A 20,293-nucleotide genomic window follows, 5' to 3' on the forward strand; every position below is an offset into this window, starting at 1 on the left:
CGGGGTGAGGTCCCCCGACACATGGTGGGTTAGTAGCAGAAACAGCGGGAAGGGGCATAAAAAGTCAGTGGGGCAAGTCCATAGCCCTACCGTAAAGCTCCGAAAACATACCTAAGCAGGTTTCTAGATAAATACAAGTCTGCGAGAGATTCAGAATACAACTTACTTGGTAAAGTTTTTGTCATTCAATGGATGCAACGGCAGCAGGCGGCATCGGTGTCAACTACAATCAAAGTCAGTCACAGTCTATTCAAAGTACAATTCTACAGACTTACCATTCCGAATCTCGCTCGACGGACGGAAATACATAGCGTCGAGGGTTTTTGCTTGTAAGAAATTTCTAGAGTCAAAGTTAGCAGTAGTTTAGGGAAAGTAAAATCAAGCCCACGTACCAACTATCGTGTCAAAGCACTCGTGCAGATGCCCCATCCTGCTCGTCGGACGTCGATATATGGTCTCAAGGTAAATCTAGAGCCAAGGTCAGTAAAAATCCAATAAATGAATGCCATACATACATACCTCAACGGGCACACAGCTAACAACGCCTGCTCGGCGGACGGCGATACGTCGTGTCAAGGCAAAATCTAGGGTCACGGGTCAGTGATAATTAATGCAAACCAAGTTGAAGTACACTTACCACTTGGTGTAGATCCTCACACTCGGTCGGCGGACGTCGATACATCATGTCAAAGCAAAATCTAGGGTCACGGTCAGCTTTAATTAATGCAAAGCATGTCGAAGTACACATACCACGGGTTTTAGATCCCCACACTCGGTCGGCGGACGTCGATACATTGTGTCAAAGCGAATCTAGGGTCAAGGTCAGTCTTTGTACATTAAATAAAACTAAAACACACATACCTATGCACCAGAGGTCCAATCCCGGTCAGCGGACGGCGATACGTCGTGTCAAAGTCTAGAGTCAGAGTCAGTCTCTGTACATTAAATAAAAGTAAACCACACATACCTGTACACCAGAGGTCCAACCCCGCTTGGCGGACGTCGATACGTCATGTCAGAGCAAATCGGGGTCACCCAGACATCCAATCCCACTCGGCGGACGTCGATACGTTGTGTCAGAGCAAATCTGAGGTCAAGGTCAGTGTGAGTACATATCATAAAAGTAATACACACATACCTGAAGACCAGAGGTCCAATCCCGCTCGCCGGACGTCGATACGTCGTGTCAGAGCAATATCTAAGGCCAGGGTTAGTCACAACTTGTTCAACGAATGCTACAGCACACTTACCACAATAGTGAGGAGGCAGGTAACAGGCGCGCTCGGCGGACGGCGATACGTCGTGTCAGGACTAAATCTTGGGATAAAATCAGTCTCCGTTTGGTAAATAAATGATACACAACTTACCAGCTCGCCGGAACGCGATACATAGCGTCGGGCTATGTTAACAGGGCATAAATCCTTGGATCAAAGTCAGTCTCACTTCTTCAACAAACATCACAGCACATACCAGGTCGGCGGAACACGATATATAGTGTCGAAGCAATTCCATGTCGAGAGGGGTAGCACACCACCATACTGACAGCATGGGTACAAAGTAGATGGATAAAAAAAACCCAATATCAGAGTTCTCTTTATACCTTTTTCACCCCAAACTTTTTCAAAGCCCGCTCTCAGTCACGTAGCAACACTTCTTTCTAGCTTCATCATTTTTACTAGCTTCGCTTCCGAATATTTCCTCATGCCATAACTTTGCATAATAGGAGACCTTTACATCCCTTTCTCCACTCCCTCAAACGTGGAATATCAAGCCACAGTGCACCACAAGGCACAAAACTCACTCGCCAAGTCGCAATTGGCTCAAATTCATGTCCCGTGCAGTAAAAAACCTCACTCCTATCAAGTGAAAATTGTTACGCCATTTTGTAATACCACGTACTAATCTTTGGTAAAGGTCCTCGTTTCAATTTCTACAGCACATCTAGCTCTGATTTCAATGCAGTAATAGCGTTATCTTCTCCCCAAAGTATTTTTTGGGATTACTTGCTGCAGACCGGTCAATTCGAAAGCTATGTCATCACATTCAGACACTCTGCACAGGATGCGCTGACGCTGATGCTGCAGACTCTGCGCAAACGATGTGCTTACGCTAACGCTACAGAGTCTGCGCACACAATGCGCTGACGCTGACTCTGTGCACAGGATGCGCTGCCGCTGACTCTGTACACACGATGCGCTGGCACTTGGTATTACAACATCGGCTCGCCGGCGTTCACAAGCCCAGGAACGAGATCACAACTTCCGACGCTCTAGCCTCGTTTAACTAATCGTTAAATCTACGACAAATCGCCCACAGGATCACGATCTACGCGTGTTCATTAGGACCCTGCCCTAATTCCCCACAGGTGCGTCATCATTCCACTCTAGGTTTAGTTTGCATCTCAGGAACACAAATTCGACTGTAAAGTCTATTTTTCACCTCCGTTCCGAGTCGACGTCATTCACGACAACAACAGTTGGTTCGACTTTGCGAGAGATGTTGGTATTTCGGATATGTTTACAACAGTACGTCCTTTGAGTCCTGGTTACTAATCTCACGGGTGACGGAATCATTCGAAAATTAGACACTTCCTTCAAACGCAGGTGCGTGCCAAAGCCGACATCCCACTCTATCGATACATCTCGTCTTACTCGTAACCCACTATTTTGAAGTGTTCCGTTCCATTTGACTTTGAGACTAGCGCGTCAGATAATCGGGAGTTGCTATATTCGAGTGCGCCCGAAAACACATCTATGCAACAACGTCAAGGCCAGTACTCTGACGTACCGCATTTGTTATCTCACCTTTTGCTTGTGTAGACGTGCTATGACCTCAACGTAGACATTCAGGAGGTGATTTACGGTGACAACTCACCTTCATTCCAACATTTCCCCAGTTCAAATTCGCATGTCAACCACGGCGCGGATACCTCCTCGTCTCCCGATTCGTCATTCTAGCGCGTTGCAACCGTCTCATATACCTCGCTTCCAAGAATAGGCTAGTCTAGACTAGTCGGTAACGACAGCCGGAAGCTCGCAAAACTGAGCAACCAATATGAATGTGCTGCAGAACACACATACGTGGCAGCCGTTCCCGCGCCGTTTATCACTTTTTCGAGGTTTCAGGGCTTTCTGGGTACTGTATAATGTAGTATATCCCACGCCAAGCGTGTTTGTAGGTCCTTTGGCAGCGTGAAGTTGAGATAATCAAAAATACATCCGGGGCATCTCAGGAGAGATTCAAACACAAAAACAAGCGTTTGCGAGGCTTTGAAATCACCGTGAAGATCGATAATGACTACCTAGATAATCTATAATGTGTATACGTCATGACGAATGCAGTAAACTAAGAGTACGGGTAACATTTCAAGCCACAGATGTTAAGCGCCCAAGCAAACAGCTTCACGCAGACTGTAAATTAGCAAAACACATCGATTCCAATGCTCTATAGACACACCTCGCATACCATACATATCTCAGAGTACACTATAAGACATACATACACTCACATATCTCGTCAACGAACCGTCAAGTCCACAACCTCACACTCACGTACCTCCTCCGGCCCCCAATCCGCATTCCAGCCCATTTCCACTGCTTCCTTTCATTTCGGGGCATCATCCCCACTAGCATAAGACTACTCGGCTGCGGCACGGAGCGTTCCGAGACCTAGAAGCAGGACAGAAATGAGTTGCAGTGTAATGCGTCTCGAGGGAGGATATGTACGTGGCATGCGATTCTGCGTCGTTTGCGCGTTTTAAGCGGGTTGGGGTGCTTTTACTGGGTGATATGGGTTAGGTGTGTATGGGGTAAAGCTTGAAAGTACATCAGGGAACCTACAATTGAGTTTATGCGTGTATGTGATGTCGTTGTTCAAATTCGCTTTAGGAAACGTACATTTGCGAATTGGGCCGTTTTGAGGTATTCAGATGCTACAGTACTGTTTAAAATAGGGGTATATATTCATATTTATGCTTACCTGAGTAAGTACAAAGTGGAAATTTCAAAGATTTGCAGCGATGAACCCTTAAGCGCCGAAAGCGTTGAATCGCAAATACAACAAATAAACGCACCAAACACACGATGGTGGACCACTAACACGCATGATACACTCACCCCTATACCATACAGCCCATTCTTCGACTCCAAAACTCCAACATCGCAAACCCAACTCACCGGACACAACACTCCTCCTCCTCGTCCGAATCTCCATTCAACCTCATTCCAACCACCTTCTTTCTCTTCACCCCTGCACGCCCACTAGCTCCAGACCCCTCGGCTATCCTAACGTAACGTACTAACGGCGATTACTGAATTTTTTCTGCCAGTAGAAGAAGAAGCATTCTGTAGAGTCCGAGAGACGTTATACGTTGTTTTAATGCAAATTCGATGGAATACGTACATTGGGGGGGTTGTAATGGTGCATAGGAGCCCCTGAGTAATCGAACTGAAAGTGAGTGAACGTTGGAACCAAGTCTGAACGTCGACGAAAGTTTGTGCAAGTCGGATTTCACATCAAGACAAGAAAACACAGAAACGCACAAAAGTACTATTACCATCTTCAACAAACGGACACCAGCATTGCTCTGCACCACTAACATTGTCTTAAAGTACATTCTTCACGAAACAAAATCCTAGATATTCCACACACAAAGACAGAGCGTTGACCCGATACACACCCAAGAACCCCCTCCTCCTCCCCAAAATCGCAAAATCACCTCATCCCAATACGTTTTCCTGGCTCTTCGGCTCCGGAACGGTATTCAAATCCAAATTGCGTAAACCAACTAAAAAGCGGCGTCTCATTTGAGAAGAATTAGAATGCCTGTGTTGCAACGCGAAATCAGAACAAACCATTGGAGAGATAACGGGTATGCGTACGTACGTTTGCTGTTCCCGAGTCAATTACTAGTTTATGCAATTCGATTAATGCATGGGTGAATGTGTGTTGACGATCTACGATACGAGTTGGAATTCACTTGATGCAAGGTAGATGATACTCGAGTCTAAAGTTCTGTGAGCCGCAAACCAAAAACGATTTGAATTTGAATCTCACATCTCGGACACCAATGTAAATTCAAAGCAACACAACAATACCTCCAACACGAAACAGATAACAAACCCATTCGATCAATAGCACATTGCGTAAACGCACTAGCAACTATACCGATGAACCGCGAACCGAGAGAAAGACACAAAAAAAAAACATTGCAAAGACGTAACGTTATGGACGTACAGGGGCAGCAGGTGTATAAAAAGGACACGGACTAACGGGCTTTTTTCCTCATCCCCTCTCCTCTCCTCTTCTCACATTCTCTTCTCCCGCTCTCCGCTCAATGCCCTTGTCAGCCCGCCCCTCTCCAACATCCTACACTCGCACTGCACTGCCAATGGACGGGAACGCACCGGTACGAGTCAACGTGCCCACGACGCCGTGAGTATTCCCCATCCCTCCCCTGAGCTGCGCCACGTCTGACCCTCCCTTCGCAGGAACACGTTTGACGACGAGTAGAGGATCTGGGAGGTAGAGGTCGGAGTCGGCGACGCGCCATAAATGCCACGCTGGCATGTCGACCGGGGCATCGAGGGCAGCGCACGGTGAGCCTCTAACATTTGTTTTCGCATCACACTCCGCCAAACCGCCTTTCTCTGCAGGTTGCCACGCCATCGAGACGACGCGGGACTCGAATGCGCGTGCTCAGCGAGCTTGAGGACGGGGTAAGTAAATGCATTATTCGACGGGTATCATTGTTGACTGACCTGGACACGCAGAACCTTGCATGTGTGTTCCCAAGAGTCGGACACGTCGTCGAAACTGTAAGTCAGTCCACACTCGTCAGCAACCGCCTGTGATTGACAACCGCTGCATCAAGACCTGCGCCTGCTCAGCGAGCTTGAGGACGGAGTAAGTAAACAAGCTATTCAACATGGAACACTGCTGACTGACCTGGACACGCAGAACGACCTTGAATCCGTGTTCCCGAGCGGCGGAAACGCTGTCGAAAGTGAGTGCATGCTTTGTTCGTCAGACCGCCCGTGATTGACCACCCAATACCAAGGCCGTATCGATTGGGGGGCAGGGAACAATGAGACCTATGCAAAAGTAAGTTGTCGTGTCGTTCACCGTGAACCAGCCTGAACTAACCTGACCTAGACACACAGAGCACCCCCAATCTATTCAAAGGCCTACATCCGTTCAACCGGTGCAGCTCGACACATGCGCTCCGCTCGTTGTGAATCGCCCCTTGACAGCCCGCCTTGCTGCGGATTCCAGTACGCGATTGGGGAATGGACTGGACGCGGTGGTGATGTGGTGGATGTGTGAGTACGCTGAGATGTTAGTAGGGAATGACTTGGAATGACCACACACAAGTACAGGTTGTGGTGTTGCCGTGGTTTCGCATCGGCCGCATATACCGTGGAGATGTGGAGGGAGGTGCCTAGTCGGTGTCCTAAGGATGCCATTGCAGGTTAGTTGACCCGTTGTTCAACGCGAGTCATGTCAAACTTACCTGAGATGTACATTGCAGGTCTGCGCTACCCTAAAATCTGGCTCTCCAATATCCCAGGCGGCACTCCTGTTGAATGCGAGTCGGGAACGCCGCAGCAAGGTACGTGACTCGTGTTCTGAACAGTTGTGACTGGGGTATAACGCGTTGTTGATAGGGTGGTGCTGATGGAAAGGATAACAGCAGGCAAGGGCATTCGTATCGACGCGTATGTCCCATATACGGGCAATGTCGATTCATAGCGGGAGCCGCTGCCTGATTGCCTGCTCCCGTGCATTCGCCTTCAAACACGCTGAGACGCAGCTCCGCCCGCGTGCTGTCCCTCCATCGGCTCCCCTCCCTCCCCCGCCTGCTCTCCCTCATTCTCCCCCAACCCCCCCTCCTCCGGATCCAACCAACTCTCCTCAACCGTCACCTTGACCCTCCTCACATACTCCTTCATATTTTCCCTATACAACTGCGCCGCCTCCGCATTCGCCGGGCTATTCGGGTTCGGATCATGCAGCAAGCTCTGTATACTCGTCAATATCGCCGCGACGTCGTATGTGGGCGACCACCGGTTTTGCAGGATGTCGAGGCAGAGCTCGCTGTTCGCGTAGACGTTGGGGTGGAACATCCGCGAGAGGAATTTGACGGTGGGCGGTTTGTTGGGGTAGGACTCGTCGAATGTGAGGAGGAGCTTGAATGTGCCGTCTTCGAAGGGGGTGTCGCCTGTTGATAGGTGAGTGGCTGGGGGTGAGTGGGGAGAGGAAACGCACCTGGCCCGAAGATGACAGCGTTCCAGAGCATAATATTGTCGGGGAGCGGACTGCCCGAGATCCCGCCTGGCGGGTCGGACGAGAGGCGCTTGAAGTCCCGGATGAGCCGTTTCTTGCAGTTCGTCGACATTGTTTGCTGAGTAAGATTGGGTCAAGTAATTCGGGTGGCTTTGGTTAAAGCGAGAGAGGGAGGTGTGGTCGTGTCTGAATCGCGTGCTGTTAATGAGGGCACTGCGACTGTCGTCGTACACGTCGTCTCGTATGTGGTATGCGGTATTCTAATGATGGTATGCGATATGGATTGTAAAACCTGCAAACCCAACTTTAATTGTATCTTCCCCTACCAAACCACCCTCAAAACATACCTTTGTACGTGCGTATATGCAAGCGTAAAGTCGTCTCAGGCGGCTGGTATGAAGAAACAAGCAAGTCAGTCTAACTCAGAAGCAGTGGCAGTGGCAGGCCTCCTCATGTCACGCCCACTGACCGTGACCTGACTCCGCCGCATCTAATCTGGAAACAAACAATAGCAACAACAATCACTCTGCCGAAATGCCGCAAGTTGACTTTGTCGTTGTAAGTATTTCATTCATCCACAACGGTTGCCCTGAACGATGAGGACGCTCTTTCACTCGCAACGGCGCTTGTTCGATTCCCCGCACCCATTGCGCTGTGTCCTGATTGCCCCCGCCGCCTGCTACAATCTTCAAAGTAGTCAACGTATCACTGTGATTTGACTTTGCCCTCGCCTACGGTCTGGTAAGCATACCACACACTGCAAAGTGCAAAGTGCGGACCACCGGACCCGACGCGCTCGTGCCTGTTTGGCCTCTACCGTGTCCGCGTCCATCAGCCCACACATGCACACACGCGCTATGCAAACATCACACCGGCACCCCTGACTCAACCCAACTCCCGCGTTCCAATGCGTTGAGATTTGCACTGTGTAGCGTATCTCGAGAACCACAGGGTATAGCACAACGACTCTCGATGTCTCAGGGATGCTTACTCTGAGCGCAACAATTCTCAATGACAGAGACAAAGCAGGACATTTTTTGTATTTTAAGAACACACTTTTGTAAAATTCTAACCAAAAAAGGCAAAATCTATTTATAACTGAAAAAAAGAGCCTTGTCCACAATGTCCAACCCTCTTCTGGTAACAAACTTCAAGGGTTTCCCCTCCCCCGAAGGGCAGAGAAACAAAGTGACGGGGTGAGGTCCCCCGACACATGGTGGGTTAGTAGCAGAAACAGCGGGAAGGGGCATAAAAAGTCAGTGGGGCAAGTCCATAGCCCTACCGTAAAGCTCCGAAAACATACCTAAGCAGGTTTCTAGATAAATACAAGTCTGCGAGAGATTCAGAATACAACTTACTTGGTAAAGTTTTTGTCATTCAATGGATGCAACGGCAGCAGGCGGCATCGGTGTCAACTACAATCAAAGTCAGTCACAGTCTATTCAAAGTACAATTCTACAGACTTACCATTCCGAATCTCGCTCGACGGACGGAAATACATAGCGTCGAGGGTTTTTGCTTGTAAGAAATTTCTAGAGTCAAAGTTAGCAGTAGTTTAGGGAAAGTAAAATCAAGCCCACGTACCAACTATCGTGTCAAAGCACTCGTGCAGATGCCCCATCCTGCTCGTCGGACGTCGATATATGGTCTCAAGGTAAATCTAGAGCCAAGGTCAGTAAAAATCCAATAAATGAATGCCATACATACATACCTCAACGGGCACACAGCTAACAACGCCTGCTCGGCGGACGGCGATACGTCGTGTCAAGGCAAAATCTAGGGTCACGGGTCAGTGATAATTAATGCAAACCAAGTTGAAGTACACTTACCACTTGGTGTAGATCCTCACACTCGGTCGGCGGACGTCGATACATCATGTCAAAGCAAAATCTAGGGTCACGGTCAGCTTTAATTAATGCAAAGCATGTCGAAGTACACATACCACGGGTTTTAGATCCCCACACTCGGTCGGCGGATGTCGATACATTGTGTCAAAGCGAATCTAGGGTCAAGGTCAGTCTTTGTACATTAAATAAAACTAAAACACACATACCTATGCACCAGAGGTCCAATCCCGGTCAGCGGACGGCGATACGTCGTGTCAAAGTCTAGAGTCAGAGTCAGTCTCTGTACATTAAATAAAAGTAAACCACACATACCTGTACACCAGAGGTCCAACCCCGCTTGGCGGACGTCGATACGTCATGTCAGAGCAAATCGGGGTCACCCAGACATCCAATCCCACTCGGCGGACGTCGATACGTTGTGTCAGAGCAAATCTGAGGTCAAGGTCAGTGTGAGTACATATCATAAAAGTAATACACACATACCTGAAGACCAGAGGTCCAATCCCGCTCGCCGGACGTCGATACGTCGTGTCAGAGCAATATCTAAGGCCAGGGTTAGTCACAACTTGTTCAACGAATGCTACAGCACACTTACCACAATAGTGAGGAGGCAGGTAACAGGCGCGCTCGGCGGACGGCGATACGTCGTGTCAGGACTAAATCTTGGGATAAAATCAGTCTCCGTTTGGTAAATAAATGATACACAACTTACCAGCTCGCCGGAACGCGATACATAGCGTCGGGCTATGTTAACAGGGCATAAATCCTTGGATCAAAGTCAGTCTCACTTCTTCAACAAACATCACAGCACATACCAGGTCGGCGGAACACGATATATAGTGTCGAAGCAATTCCATGTCGAGAGGGGTAGCACACCACCATACTGACAGCATGGGTACAAAGTAGATGGATAAAAAAAACCCAATATCAGAGTTCTCTTTATACCTTTTTCACCCCAAACTTTTTCAAAGCCCGCTCTCAGTCACGTAGCAACACTTCTTTCTAGCTTCATCATTTTTACTAGCTTCGCTTCCGAATATTTCCTCATGCCATAACTTTGCATAATAGGAGACCTTTACATCCCTTTCTCCACTCCCTCAAACGTGGAATATCAAGCCACAGTGCACCACAAGGCACAAAACTCACTCGCCAAGTCGCAATTGGCTCAAATTCATGTCCCGTGCAGTAAAAAACCTCACTCCTATCAAGTGAAAATTGTTACGCCATTTTGTAATACCACGTACTAATCTTTGGTAAAGGTCCTCGTTTCAATTTCTACAGCACATCTAGCTCTGATTTCAATGCAGTAATAGCGTTATCTTCTCCCCAAAGTATTTTTTGGGATTACTTGCTGCAGACCGGTCAATTCGAAAGCTATGTCATCACATTCAGACACTCTGCACAGGATGCGCTGACGCTGATGCTGCAGACTCTGCGCAAACGATGTGCTTACGCTAACGCTACAGAGTCTGCGCACACAATGCGCTGACGCTGACTCTGTGCACAGGATGCGCTGCCGCTGACTCTGTACACACGATGCGCTGGCACTTGGTATTACAACATCGGCTCGCCGGCGTTCACAAGCCCAGGAACGAGATCACAACTTCCGACGCTCTAGCCTCGTTTAACTAATCGTTAAATCTACGACAAATCGCCCACAGGATCGCGATCTACGCGTGTTCATTAGGACCCTGCCCTAATTCCCCACAGGTGCGTCATCATTCCACTCTAGGTTTAGTTTGCATCTCAGGAACACAAAGTCGACTGTAAAGTCTAATTTTCACCTCCGTTCCGAGTCGACGTCATTCACGACAACAACAATTGGTTCGACTTTGCGAGAGATGTTGGAATTTCGGATATATTTATCACAGTACGTCCTGCGAGTTCTTGTTGCCGCTATTCTCACGGGTTACGAAATCACTCGAAAATTAGACACTTCCTTCAAACGCAGGTGCGTGTCGAAGCCGACAACCCACTGGACCGACACATCTCGTCTTGCCCGTAAGCCGCTCCTTTGTAGTCTTCCGTTCCCGTTGACTTTGAATGAAACGGACTAGCGCAGAGTTGCTAGATTCGAGTGCGCCCGAAAACACATCTATGCGACAACGTCAAGGCAAGTAATCTGACGCACCGCATTCGTTATCTCACCTTTTGCTTGTGTAGACGTGCTATGACCTCAACGTAGACATTCAGGAGGTGATTTACGGTGAGAACTCACCTTCATTCCAACATATCCCCAGTTCAAATTCGCATAAACCACGGCGCGGATACCTCCTCGTCTCCCGATTCGTCATTCCAGCGCGTTGGAACCGTCTCATTTACCTCGCTTCCAAGAATAGGCTAGTCCAAATTGCCTAGACTAGTCGGTAACGACAGCCGGAAGCTCGCACAACTGAGCAACCATCTGCAGAACACACATACGTGGCAGCCGTTCCCGCGCCGTTTATCACTTTTTTGAGGTTTCAGGGCTTTCTGGGTACTGTCTAATGTAGTGTATCCCACGCCAAGCGTGTTTGTAGGTCGTTTGGCAGCGTGAAGTTGAGATAATCAAAAATACATCCGGGGCATCTCAGGAGAGATTCAAACACAAAAACAAGCGTTTGCGAGGCTTTGAAATCACCGTGAATATAGATAATGGCTACCTAGATAATATACACTGTGTAATTATGATGACAAATGAAGTAAACTAAGAGGATGGGTAACCACAGATGTTAAGCGCCCAAGCAAACAGCTTCACGCATACTGTAAATGAGCAAAATACATCGATTCCAATGCTCTACAGACACACCTCGCATACCATACATATCTCAGAGTACACTATAAGACATACATAAACTCACATATCTCGTCAACGAACCACCAACTCCACAACCTCACACTCACGTACCTCCTCCGGCCCCAAATCCGCATTCCAGCCCATTTCCACTGCTTCCTTTCATTTCGGGGCATCATCCCCACTAGCATAAGACTACTCGGCTGCGGCACGGAGCGTTCCGAGGCCTAGAAGCAGGACAGAAATGAGTTGCAGTGTAATGCGTCTCGAGGGAGGATACGTACGTGGCATGCGATTCTGCGTCGTTTGCGCGTTTTAAGCGGGTTGGGGTGCTTTTACTGGGTGATATGGGTTAGATGTGTATGGGGTAAAGCTTGAGAGTACGTCAGGGAGCCTACAATTCAGTGTATGCGTGTATGTGATGTCGTTGTTCAAATTCGCTTTAGGAAACGTACATTTGCGAATTGGGCCGTTTTGAGGTATTCAGATGCTACAGTACTGTTTAAAATAGGGGTATATATTCATATTTATGCTTACCAGAGTAAGTACGAAGTGGAAATTTCAAAGATTCGTAGTGATACCTCTTAAGCGCCGAAAGCGTTGAATCACAAATACCACGAATAAACGCACCAAGCACACAACGGTGGATCAATAACAGGCTTAACACACTCACCCCTATACCATACAGCCCATTCTTCGACTCCAAAACTCCAACATTGCAAACCCAACTCACCGGACACAACACTGCTCCTCCTCATCCGAATCTCCATTCAACCTCATTCCAAACGTCTTCTTTCTCTATCCCTGCACGACCACTAGCTCCAGACCCCTCGGCTATCCTAACGTAACGTACTAACGGCGATTACTGAATTTTTCTTTTTTTTTGCCAGTAGAAGAAGAAGCATTCTGTAGAGTCCGAGAGACGTTATACGTTGTTTTAATGCAAATTCGATGGAATACGTACATTGGGGGGGTTGGAATGGTGCATAGGAGCCCCTGAGTAATCGAACTGAAAGTGAGTGAACGTTTGAGCCAAGTCTGAACGTCAAGGAAAGTTTGTGCAAGTCGGATTTCACATCAAGACAAGAAAACACAGAAACGCACGAAAGTACCATTACCATCTTCAACAAAAAGACACCGGCATCGCTCTGCACCACTAACATTATCTTAAAGTACATCCTTCAGGAGACCAAACCCTCGATATTCCACACACAAAGACAGAGCGTTGACCCGATACACACCAAGAACCCCCTCCTCCTCCCCAAAATCGTAAAATCACCTCATCCCAATACGTTTTCCTGGCTCTTCGGCTCCGGAACGGGTCTCCACCGCCTATCCTATTCGAATCCAAATTGCGTAAACCAACTAAAAAGCGGCGTCTCATTTGAGAAGAATTAGAATGCCTGTGTTGCAATGCGAAATCAGAACAAACCATTGGAGAGATAACGGGTATGCGTACGTACGTTTGCTGTTCCCGAGTCGATTACTAGTTTATGCAATTCAGTTAACACATGAGTGAATGTGTGTTGACGATCTACGATACGGGTTGGAATGCACTTGATGCAAGAGTGGATGATACTCGAGTCTTAAGATCTGTGAGCCGCAAACCAAAAACGATTTGAATTTGGATCTCACATCTCGGACACCAATGTAAATTCAAAGTACCACTGCATTACCAGTCAAAAACGAAACAAATAACAAACCCGTTCGATCAATAGCACATTGCGTAACTGCACTAGCAACTATACCGATGAACCGCGAACCGAGAGAAAGACACGAAAAAAAAAACCTTGCAAAGACGTAACGTTATGGACGTACAGGGGCAGCAGGTGTATAAAAAGGACACGGACTAACGGGCTTTTTTCCTCATCCCCTCTCCTCTCCTCTTCTCACATTCTCTTCTCCCGCTCTCCGCTCAACGCCCTTGTCAGCCCGCCCCTCCCCGATATCCTACACTTGCACTGCACTGCCAATGGACGGGAACGCACCGGTACGAGTCAACGTGCCCACGACGCCGTGAGTATTCCCCATCCCTCCCCTAGCTGCGCCACGTCTGACCCTTCCCTTCGCAGGAACACGTTTGACGACGAGTAGAGGATCTGGGAGGTAGAGGTCGAAGTCAGCGACGCACCATAAATGCCACGTTGGCATGTCGCCCGGGGTATTGAGGGCAGCGCACGGTGAGCTTCCAACATTCATTTTCGCATCACACTCCACAACTCCGCCTTTTTCTACAGGTTGCCACGCCATCGAGACGACGCGGGACTCGAATGCGCCTGCTCAGCGAGCTTGAGGACGAGGTAAGTAAATGCATTATTCAACGTGTATCATTGTTGACTGATCTGGACACGCAGAACCTTGAATCCGTGTTCCCGAGCGGCGGACACGCTGTCGAAAGTGAGTCCGCGCTTTATTCGTCATACCGCCCGTGATTGACCACCCCTACATCAAGACCTGGGCCTGCTCAGCGAGCTTGAGGACGGAGTAAGTAAACAAGCTATTCAACATGGAACACCGCTGACTGACCTGGACACGCAGAACGACCTTGAATCCGTGTTCCCGAGCGGCGGACACGCTGTCGAAAGGGTGAGTCCATGTTTTGTTCGTCAGACCGCCCGTGATTGACCACCTCTACCACAGGGCTGAATTGATTCGCTGTCAGAGAACACCCGAACCTATGCAAAAGTAAGTTGACGTACCGCTCACCGTGAATCAGGCTGAACTGACCTGGACACGCAGAGTATCTGTGCTAGACCAGCTGCCCTCAATCCAGTCCAAGCAATCCGTTGTTGACCGATGGAATCGAAACGCGCGCTCGGTTCGCTGTGAACCCCGCCTTGTCATCCCGCCTTGCTGCTGATTCCAGTACGCGATCGGGGAATGGACTGGACGCGGTGGTGATGTGATGGATGCGTGAGTACACTGGAATGTTAGTCGGGAATGGCTTGGACTGACCATGCCGTCGTCGCCAGAGACTACAGCCGTGGTGTAGGCATCGTTTCGCATCGGAGGCAGGGGCCTAGTCAACGTCCTTGGGGATATCAATGCTGGTAAGTCGACCCATTGCTCGATGCGAGTCATGTCAAACTTACCTGAGATGTACATTGCAGGTCTGCGCTACCCTAAAATCTGGCTCTCCAATATCCCAGGCGGCACTCCTGTTGAATACAAGTCGGGAACGCCGCAGCAAGGTACGTGACTCGTGTTCTGAACAGTTGTGACTGGGGGAATAACGCGTTGTTGATAGGGTGGTGCTGATGGAAAGGGGATCGACGGGCAAGGGCATTCGTATCGACGCGTATGTCCCATATACGGGCAATGTCGATTCATAGCGGGAGCCGCTGCCTGCATTCGCCTTCAAACACGCTGAGACGCAGCTCCGCCCGCGTGCTGTCCCTCCATCGGCTCTCCTCCCTCCCTATCAACCTCGTCCATCTCCACCTCCCCTCCCTCCCCCTCACCCTCGCCCAAACCCCCCTCCTCCGGATCCAACCAACTCTCCTCAACCGTCACCTTGACCCTCCTCACATACTCCTTCATATTCTCCCTATACAACTGTGCCGCCTCCGCATTCGCCGGGCTATTCGGGTTCGGATCATGCAGCAAGCTCTGTATACTCGTCAGTATCGCCGCGACGTCGTACGTCGGCGACCACCGGTTCTGCAGGATGTCGAGGCAGAGCTCGCCGTTCGCGTAGACGTTGGGGTGGAACATCCGCGAGAGGAATTTGACGGTGGGGGGTTTGTTTGGGTAGGACTCGTCGAATGTGAGGAGGAGCTTGAATGTGCCGTCTTCGAAGGGGGTGTCGCCTGTTGATAGGTGAGTGGCTGGGGGTGAGTGGGGAGAGGAAACGCACCTGGGCCGAAGATGACAGCGTTCCAGAGCATAATATTGTCGGGGAGCGGACTGCCCGAGATCCCGCCTGGCGGGTCGGACGAGAGGCGCTTAAAGTCCCGGATCAGCCGTTTCTTGCAGTTCGTCGACATTGCTTGCTGAGTAAGATGGGTCAAGTAAGTCGGTGTGCTGGTGTAGTGGTGTGGTATGCGGTATGCTAATGCCAATGGGTATGTTATGATGCGATATGGATTGTAGAACCTGCGTTAATTGTATCTTCCTGTACCAAACCACCTTTGTACGTGCGTATATGCAAGCGTAAAGTCGTCTCAGGCGGCTGGTATGAAGAAACAAGCAAGTCAGTCCAACTCAGAAGCAGTGGCAGTGGCAGGCCTCCTCATGTCACGCCCACTGACCGTGACCTGACTCCGCTGCATCTAATCTGGAAACAAACAATAGCAACAACAATCACTCTGCCGAAATGCCGCAAGTTGACTTTGTCGTTGTAAGTATTTCATTCATCCACAACGGTTGCCCTGAACGATGAGGACGCTCTTTCACTCGCAACTGCGCTTGTTTGATTCCCCGCCCCTGCCCCGCCGAGTCCTTCCGCTCCCGGGTAATCGCGCTCGTCGCATACTGTAACCACGATCGACAAGTCATCAACATACAGTCGCCCGTCGCCGCTCAACTATGACAACACGCATCACACGCTATACACTACCAGTTCTATGTAGACCACCCGACGCGGACGCAATCGCAATTGCGCCTCCAACTACATCCATTTACCACCGTACTCATGAGTTTACCGCAGCTTTGCAATATATTTTTGTTGTGCCTATTGTGTACTTGAAATATTGTTTACCCCAGTGCCTTCAAGGTTTGTCATGATGCTGCGTGTTTACTATTTACTGATCGACGGGACAATTCTCGTGATATCATGGTTTATTCAATGCACTCTATTCGTCATGATTGTAATGAATTTCGTAAAATTCTAACCAAAACAGGCAAAATCTATTTATAACTGAAAAAAACAGCCTTGTTCAAAACTTCCAACCCTCTTCTGGTAACAAACTTCAAGGGTTTCCCCTCCCCCGAAGGGCAGAGAAACAAAGTGACGGGGTGAGGTACCCCGACACAAGGTGGGTTAGTAGCATACAAGGTGAGAAATACAAGTCGGCGAGAGAATACTCGTGTAGTGAAAACAACGGATGGTGTTTTCGGACCGCCGAGTCAAATGGATACAGATGGCGTTAAATCATGCCAACTACAATCAAAGTCAGTCAGAGTCTATTCAAAGTACAATTCTACAGACTTACCATTCCGAATCTCGCTCGACGGACGGAAATACATAGCGTCGAGGGTTTTTGCTTGTAATAAATTTCTAGAGTAAAAGTTATCAGTAGTTTAGGGAAAGTAAAATCAAGCCCACGTACCAACTATCGTGTCAAAGCACTCGTGCAGATGCCTCATCCTGCTCGGCGGACGTCGATATATGGTCTCAAGTTAAATCTAGAGCCAAGGTCAGTAAAAATCCGATGAATGAATGTCATACATACATACCTCAACGCAGCTCAACGGGCACACAGGCTGGCGAGGCACCTAACACCCCCACTCGGCGGACGGCGATACATCATGTCAAGGCAAAATCTAGGGTCATGGTCAGCATTAATTAATGCAAAGCAAGTTGAAGTACACTTACCACTTGGTGTAGATCCCCACACTCGGTCGGCGGACGTCAATACGTCGTGTCAAAGCAAAATCTAGGGTCACGGTCAGCTTTAATTAATGCAAAGCATGTTAAAGTACACATACCACGGGTTTTAGATCCTCACACTTGGTCGGCGGACGTCGATACATTGTGTTAAAGCGAATCTAGGGTCAAGGTCAGTCTCTGTACATTAAATAAAAGTAAACCACACATACCTGTACACCAGAGGTCCAACCCCGCTCGGCGGACGTCGATACGTCATGTCAGAGCAAATCGGGGTCACCCAGACGTCCAATCCCACTCGGCGGACGTTGATACGTTGTGGCAGAGCAAATCTGGACTAAAGGTCAGTCTGTGTACATTAAATAAAACTAAAACACACATACCTGAAGACCAGAGGTTCGATCCCGCTCGGCGGACGGAGATACGTCGTGTCAGAGCAATATCTAAGGCCAGGGTTAGTCACAACTCATTCACCGAATGCTACAGCACACTTACCACAACATTGTGAAGGCAGGTAACAGGCGCGCTCGGCGGACGGCGATACGTCGTGTCAGGACAAAATCTTAGGATAAAATCAGTCTCCGTGTAGTAAATGAATGGTACACAACTTACCAGCTCGCCGGAACGCGATACATAGCGTCGGGCTATGTTAACAGGGCATAAATCCTTGGATCAAAGTCAGTCTCACTTCTTCAACAAACATCACAGCACATACCAGGTCGGCGGAACACGATATATAGTGTCGAAGCAATTCCATGTCGAGAGGGGTAGCACACCACCATACTGACAGCATGGGTACAAAGTAGATGGATAAAAAAAACCCAATATCAGAGTTCTCTTTATACCTTTTTCACCCCAAACTTTTTCAAAGCCCGCTCTCAGTCACGTAGCAACACTTCTTTCTAGCTTCATCATTTTTACTAGCTTCGCTTCCGAATATTTCCTCATGCCATAACTTTGCATAATAGGAGACCTTTACATCCCTTTCTCCACTCCCTCAAACGTGGAATATCAAGCCACAGTGCACCACAAGGCACAAAACTCACTCGCCAAGTCGCAATTGGCTCAAATTCATGTCCCGTGCAGTAAAAAACCTCACTCCTATCAAGTGAAAATTGTTACGCCATTTTGTAATACCACGTACTAATCTTTGGTAAAGGTCCTCGTTTCAATTTCTACAGCACATCTAGCTCTGATTTCAATGCAGTAATAGCGTTATCTTCTCCCCAAAGTATTTTTTGGGATTACTTGCTGCAGACCGGTCAATTCGAAAGCTATGTCATCACATTCAGACACTCTGCACAGGATGCGCTGACGCTGATGCTGCAGACTCTGCGCAAACGATGTGCTTACGCTAACGCTACAGAGTCTGCGCACACAATGCGCTGACGCTGACTCTGTGCACAGGATGCGCTGCCGCTGACTCTGTACACACGATGCGCTGGCACTTGGTATTACAACATCGGCTCGCCGGCGTTCACAAGCCCAGGAACGAGATCACAACTTCCGACGCTCTAGCCTCGTTTAACTAATCGTTAAATCTACGACAAATCGCCCACAGGATCGCGATCTACGCGTGTTCATTAGGACCCTGCCCTAATTCCCCACAGGTGCGTCATCATTCCACTCTAGGTTTAGTTTGCATCTCAGGAACACAAAGTCGACTGTAAAGTCTAATTTTCACCTCCGTTCCGAGTCGACGTCATTCACGACAACAACAATTGGTTCGACTTTGCGAGAGATGTTGGAATTTCGGATATATTTATCACAGTACGTCCTGCGAGTTCTTGTTGCCGCTATTCTCACGGGTTACGAAATCACTCGAAAATTAGACACTTCCTTCAAACGCAGGTGCGTGTCGAAGCCGACAACCCACTGGACCGACACATCTCGTCTTGCCCGTAAGCCGCTCCTTTGTAGTCTTCCGTTCCCGTTGACTTTGAATGAAACGGACTAGCGCAGAGTTGCTAGATTCGAGTGCGCCCGAAAACACATCTATGCGACAACGTCAAGGCAAGTAATCTGACGCACCGCATTCGTTATCTCACCTTTTGCTTGTGTAGACGTGCTATGACCTCAACGTAGACATTCAGGAGGTGATTTACGGTGAGAACTCACCTTCATTCCAACATATCCCCAGTTCAAATTCGCATAAACCACGGCGCGGATACCTCCTCGTCTCCCGATTCGTCATTCCAGCGCGTTGGAACCGTCTCATTTACCTCGCTTCCAAGAATAGGCTAGTCCAAATTGCCTAGACTAGTCGGTAACGACAGCCGGAAGCTCGCACAACTGAGCAACCATCTGCAGAACACACATACGTGGCAGCCGTTCCCGCGCCGTTTATCACTTTTTTGAGGTTTCAGGGCTTTCTGGGTACTGTCTAATGTAGTGTATCCCACGCCAAGCGTGTTTGTAGGTCGTTTGGCAGCGTGAAGTTGAGATAATCAAAAATACATCCGGGGCATCTCAGGAGAGATTCAAACACAAAAACAAGCGTTTGCGAGGCTTTGAAATCACCGTGAATATAGATAATGGCTACCTAGATAATATACACTGTGTAATTATGATGACAAATGAAGTAAACTAAGAGGATGGGTAACCACAGATGTTAAGCGCCCAAGCAAACAGCTTCACGCATACTGTAAATGAGCAAAATACATCGATTCCAATGCTCTACAGACACACCTCGCATACCATACATATCTCAGAGTACACTATAAGACATACATAAACTCACATATCTCGTCAACGAACCACCAACTCCACAACCTCACACTCACGTACCTCCTCCGGCCCCAAATCCGCATTCCAGCCCATTTCCACTGCTTCCTTTCATTT

The 20,293-nt window shown here is 48.6% G+C and overlaps 6 protein-coding genes across 6 annotated transcripts; 2 read left to right on the plus strand and 4 right to left on the minus strand.

The window, feature by feature from the left end:
* Nucleotides 1–275: 275 nt before the first annotated feature.
* Nucleotides 276–1,390, minus strand: JR316_0013520 (uncharacterized protein; the record flags this gene model as incomplete). The annotated part of the gene is made up of 4 exons (XM_047899110.1): nucleotides 276–340; nucleotides 862–935; nucleotides 1,251–1,311; nucleotides 1,368–1,390. Coding segments are annotated over 4 exons (223 nt in total), but the record flags the coding sequence as incomplete, so codon positions are not given.
* A 3,999-nt stretch (nucleotides 1,391–5,389) lies between these two features.
* JR316_0013521 (uncharacterized protein) lies at nucleotides 5,390–6,750 on the plus strand (the record flags this gene model as incomplete). Its single annotated transcript, XM_047899111.1, has 10 exons — nucleotides 5,390–5,407; nucleotides 5,655–5,717; nucleotides 5,772–5,820; nucleotides 5,873–5,904; nucleotides 5,959–6,004; nucleotides 6,059–6,102; nucleotides 6,154–6,320; nucleotides 6,378–6,469; nucleotides 6,530–6,610; nucleotides 6,692–6,750. 10 exons carry the CDS (start codon nucleotides 5,390–5,392, stop codon nucleotides 6,748–6,750), a joined length of 651 nt encoding a protein of 216 aa, XP_047741796.1.
* A 41-nt stretch (nucleotides 6,751–6,791) lies between these two features.
* JR316_0013522 (Ubiquitin-conjugating enzyme E2 2) lies at nucleotides 6,792–7,396 on the minus strand (the record flags this gene model as incomplete). Its single annotated transcript, XM_047899112.1, has 2 exons — nucleotides 6,792–7,219; nucleotides 7,267–7,396. 2 exons carry the CDS (start codon nucleotides 7,394–7,396, stop codon nucleotides 6,792–6,794), a joined length of 558 nt encoding a protein of 185 aa, XP_047741797.1.
* Nucleotides 7,397–8,657: 1,261 nt separating this feature from the next.
* JR316_0013523 (uncharacterized protein) lies at nucleotides 8,658–9,866 on the minus strand (the record flags this gene model as incomplete). The annotated part of the gene is made up of 8 exons (XM_047899113.1): nucleotides 8,658–8,699; nucleotides 8,752–8,816; nucleotides 8,869–8,944; nucleotides 8,996–9,060; nucleotides 9,249–9,303; nucleotides 9,346–9,411; nucleotides 9,727–9,787; nucleotides 9,844–9,866. 8 exons carry the CDS (start codon nucleotides 9,864–9,866, stop codon nucleotides 8,658–8,660), a joined length of 453 nt encoding a protein of 150 aa, XP_047741798.1.
* A 4,187-nt stretch (nucleotides 9,867–14,053) lies between these two features.
* On the plus strand, nucleotides 14,054–14,529 carry JR316_0013524 (uncharacterized protein; the record flags this gene model as incomplete). Its single annotated transcript, XM_047899114.1, has 5 exons — nucleotides 14,054–14,065; nucleotides 14,142–14,204; nucleotides 14,259–14,301; nucleotides 14,357–14,490; nucleotides 14,515–14,529. The coding sequence occupies 5 exons, from the start codon at nucleotides 14,054–14,056 to the stop codon at nucleotides 14,527–14,529; spliced, it is 267 nt and encodes an 88-aa protein (XP_047741799.1).
* A 732-nt stretch (nucleotides 14,530–15,261) lies between these two features.
* JR316_0013525 (Ubiquitin-conjugating enzyme E2 2) lies at nucleotides 15,262–15,890 on the minus strand (the record flags this gene model as incomplete). The annotated part of the gene is made up of 2 exons (XM_047899115.1): nucleotides 15,262–15,713; nucleotides 15,761–15,890. 2 exons carry the CDS (start codon nucleotides 15,888–15,890, stop codon nucleotides 15,262–15,264), a joined length of 582 nt encoding a protein of 193 aa, XP_047741800.1.
* Between the last annotated feature and the right edge of the window lie 4,403 nt (nucleotides 15,891–20,293).

The sequence above is a fragment of the Psilocybe cubensis genome, assembly GCF_017499595.1.
Source record: "Psilocybe cubensis strain MGC-MH-2018 chromosome Unknown contig4, whole genome shotgun sequence".
Classification (NCBI taxonomy): domain Eukaryota; kingdom Fungi; phylum Basidiomycota; class Agaricomycetes; order Agaricales; family Agrocybaceae; genus Psilocybe; species Psilocybe cubensis.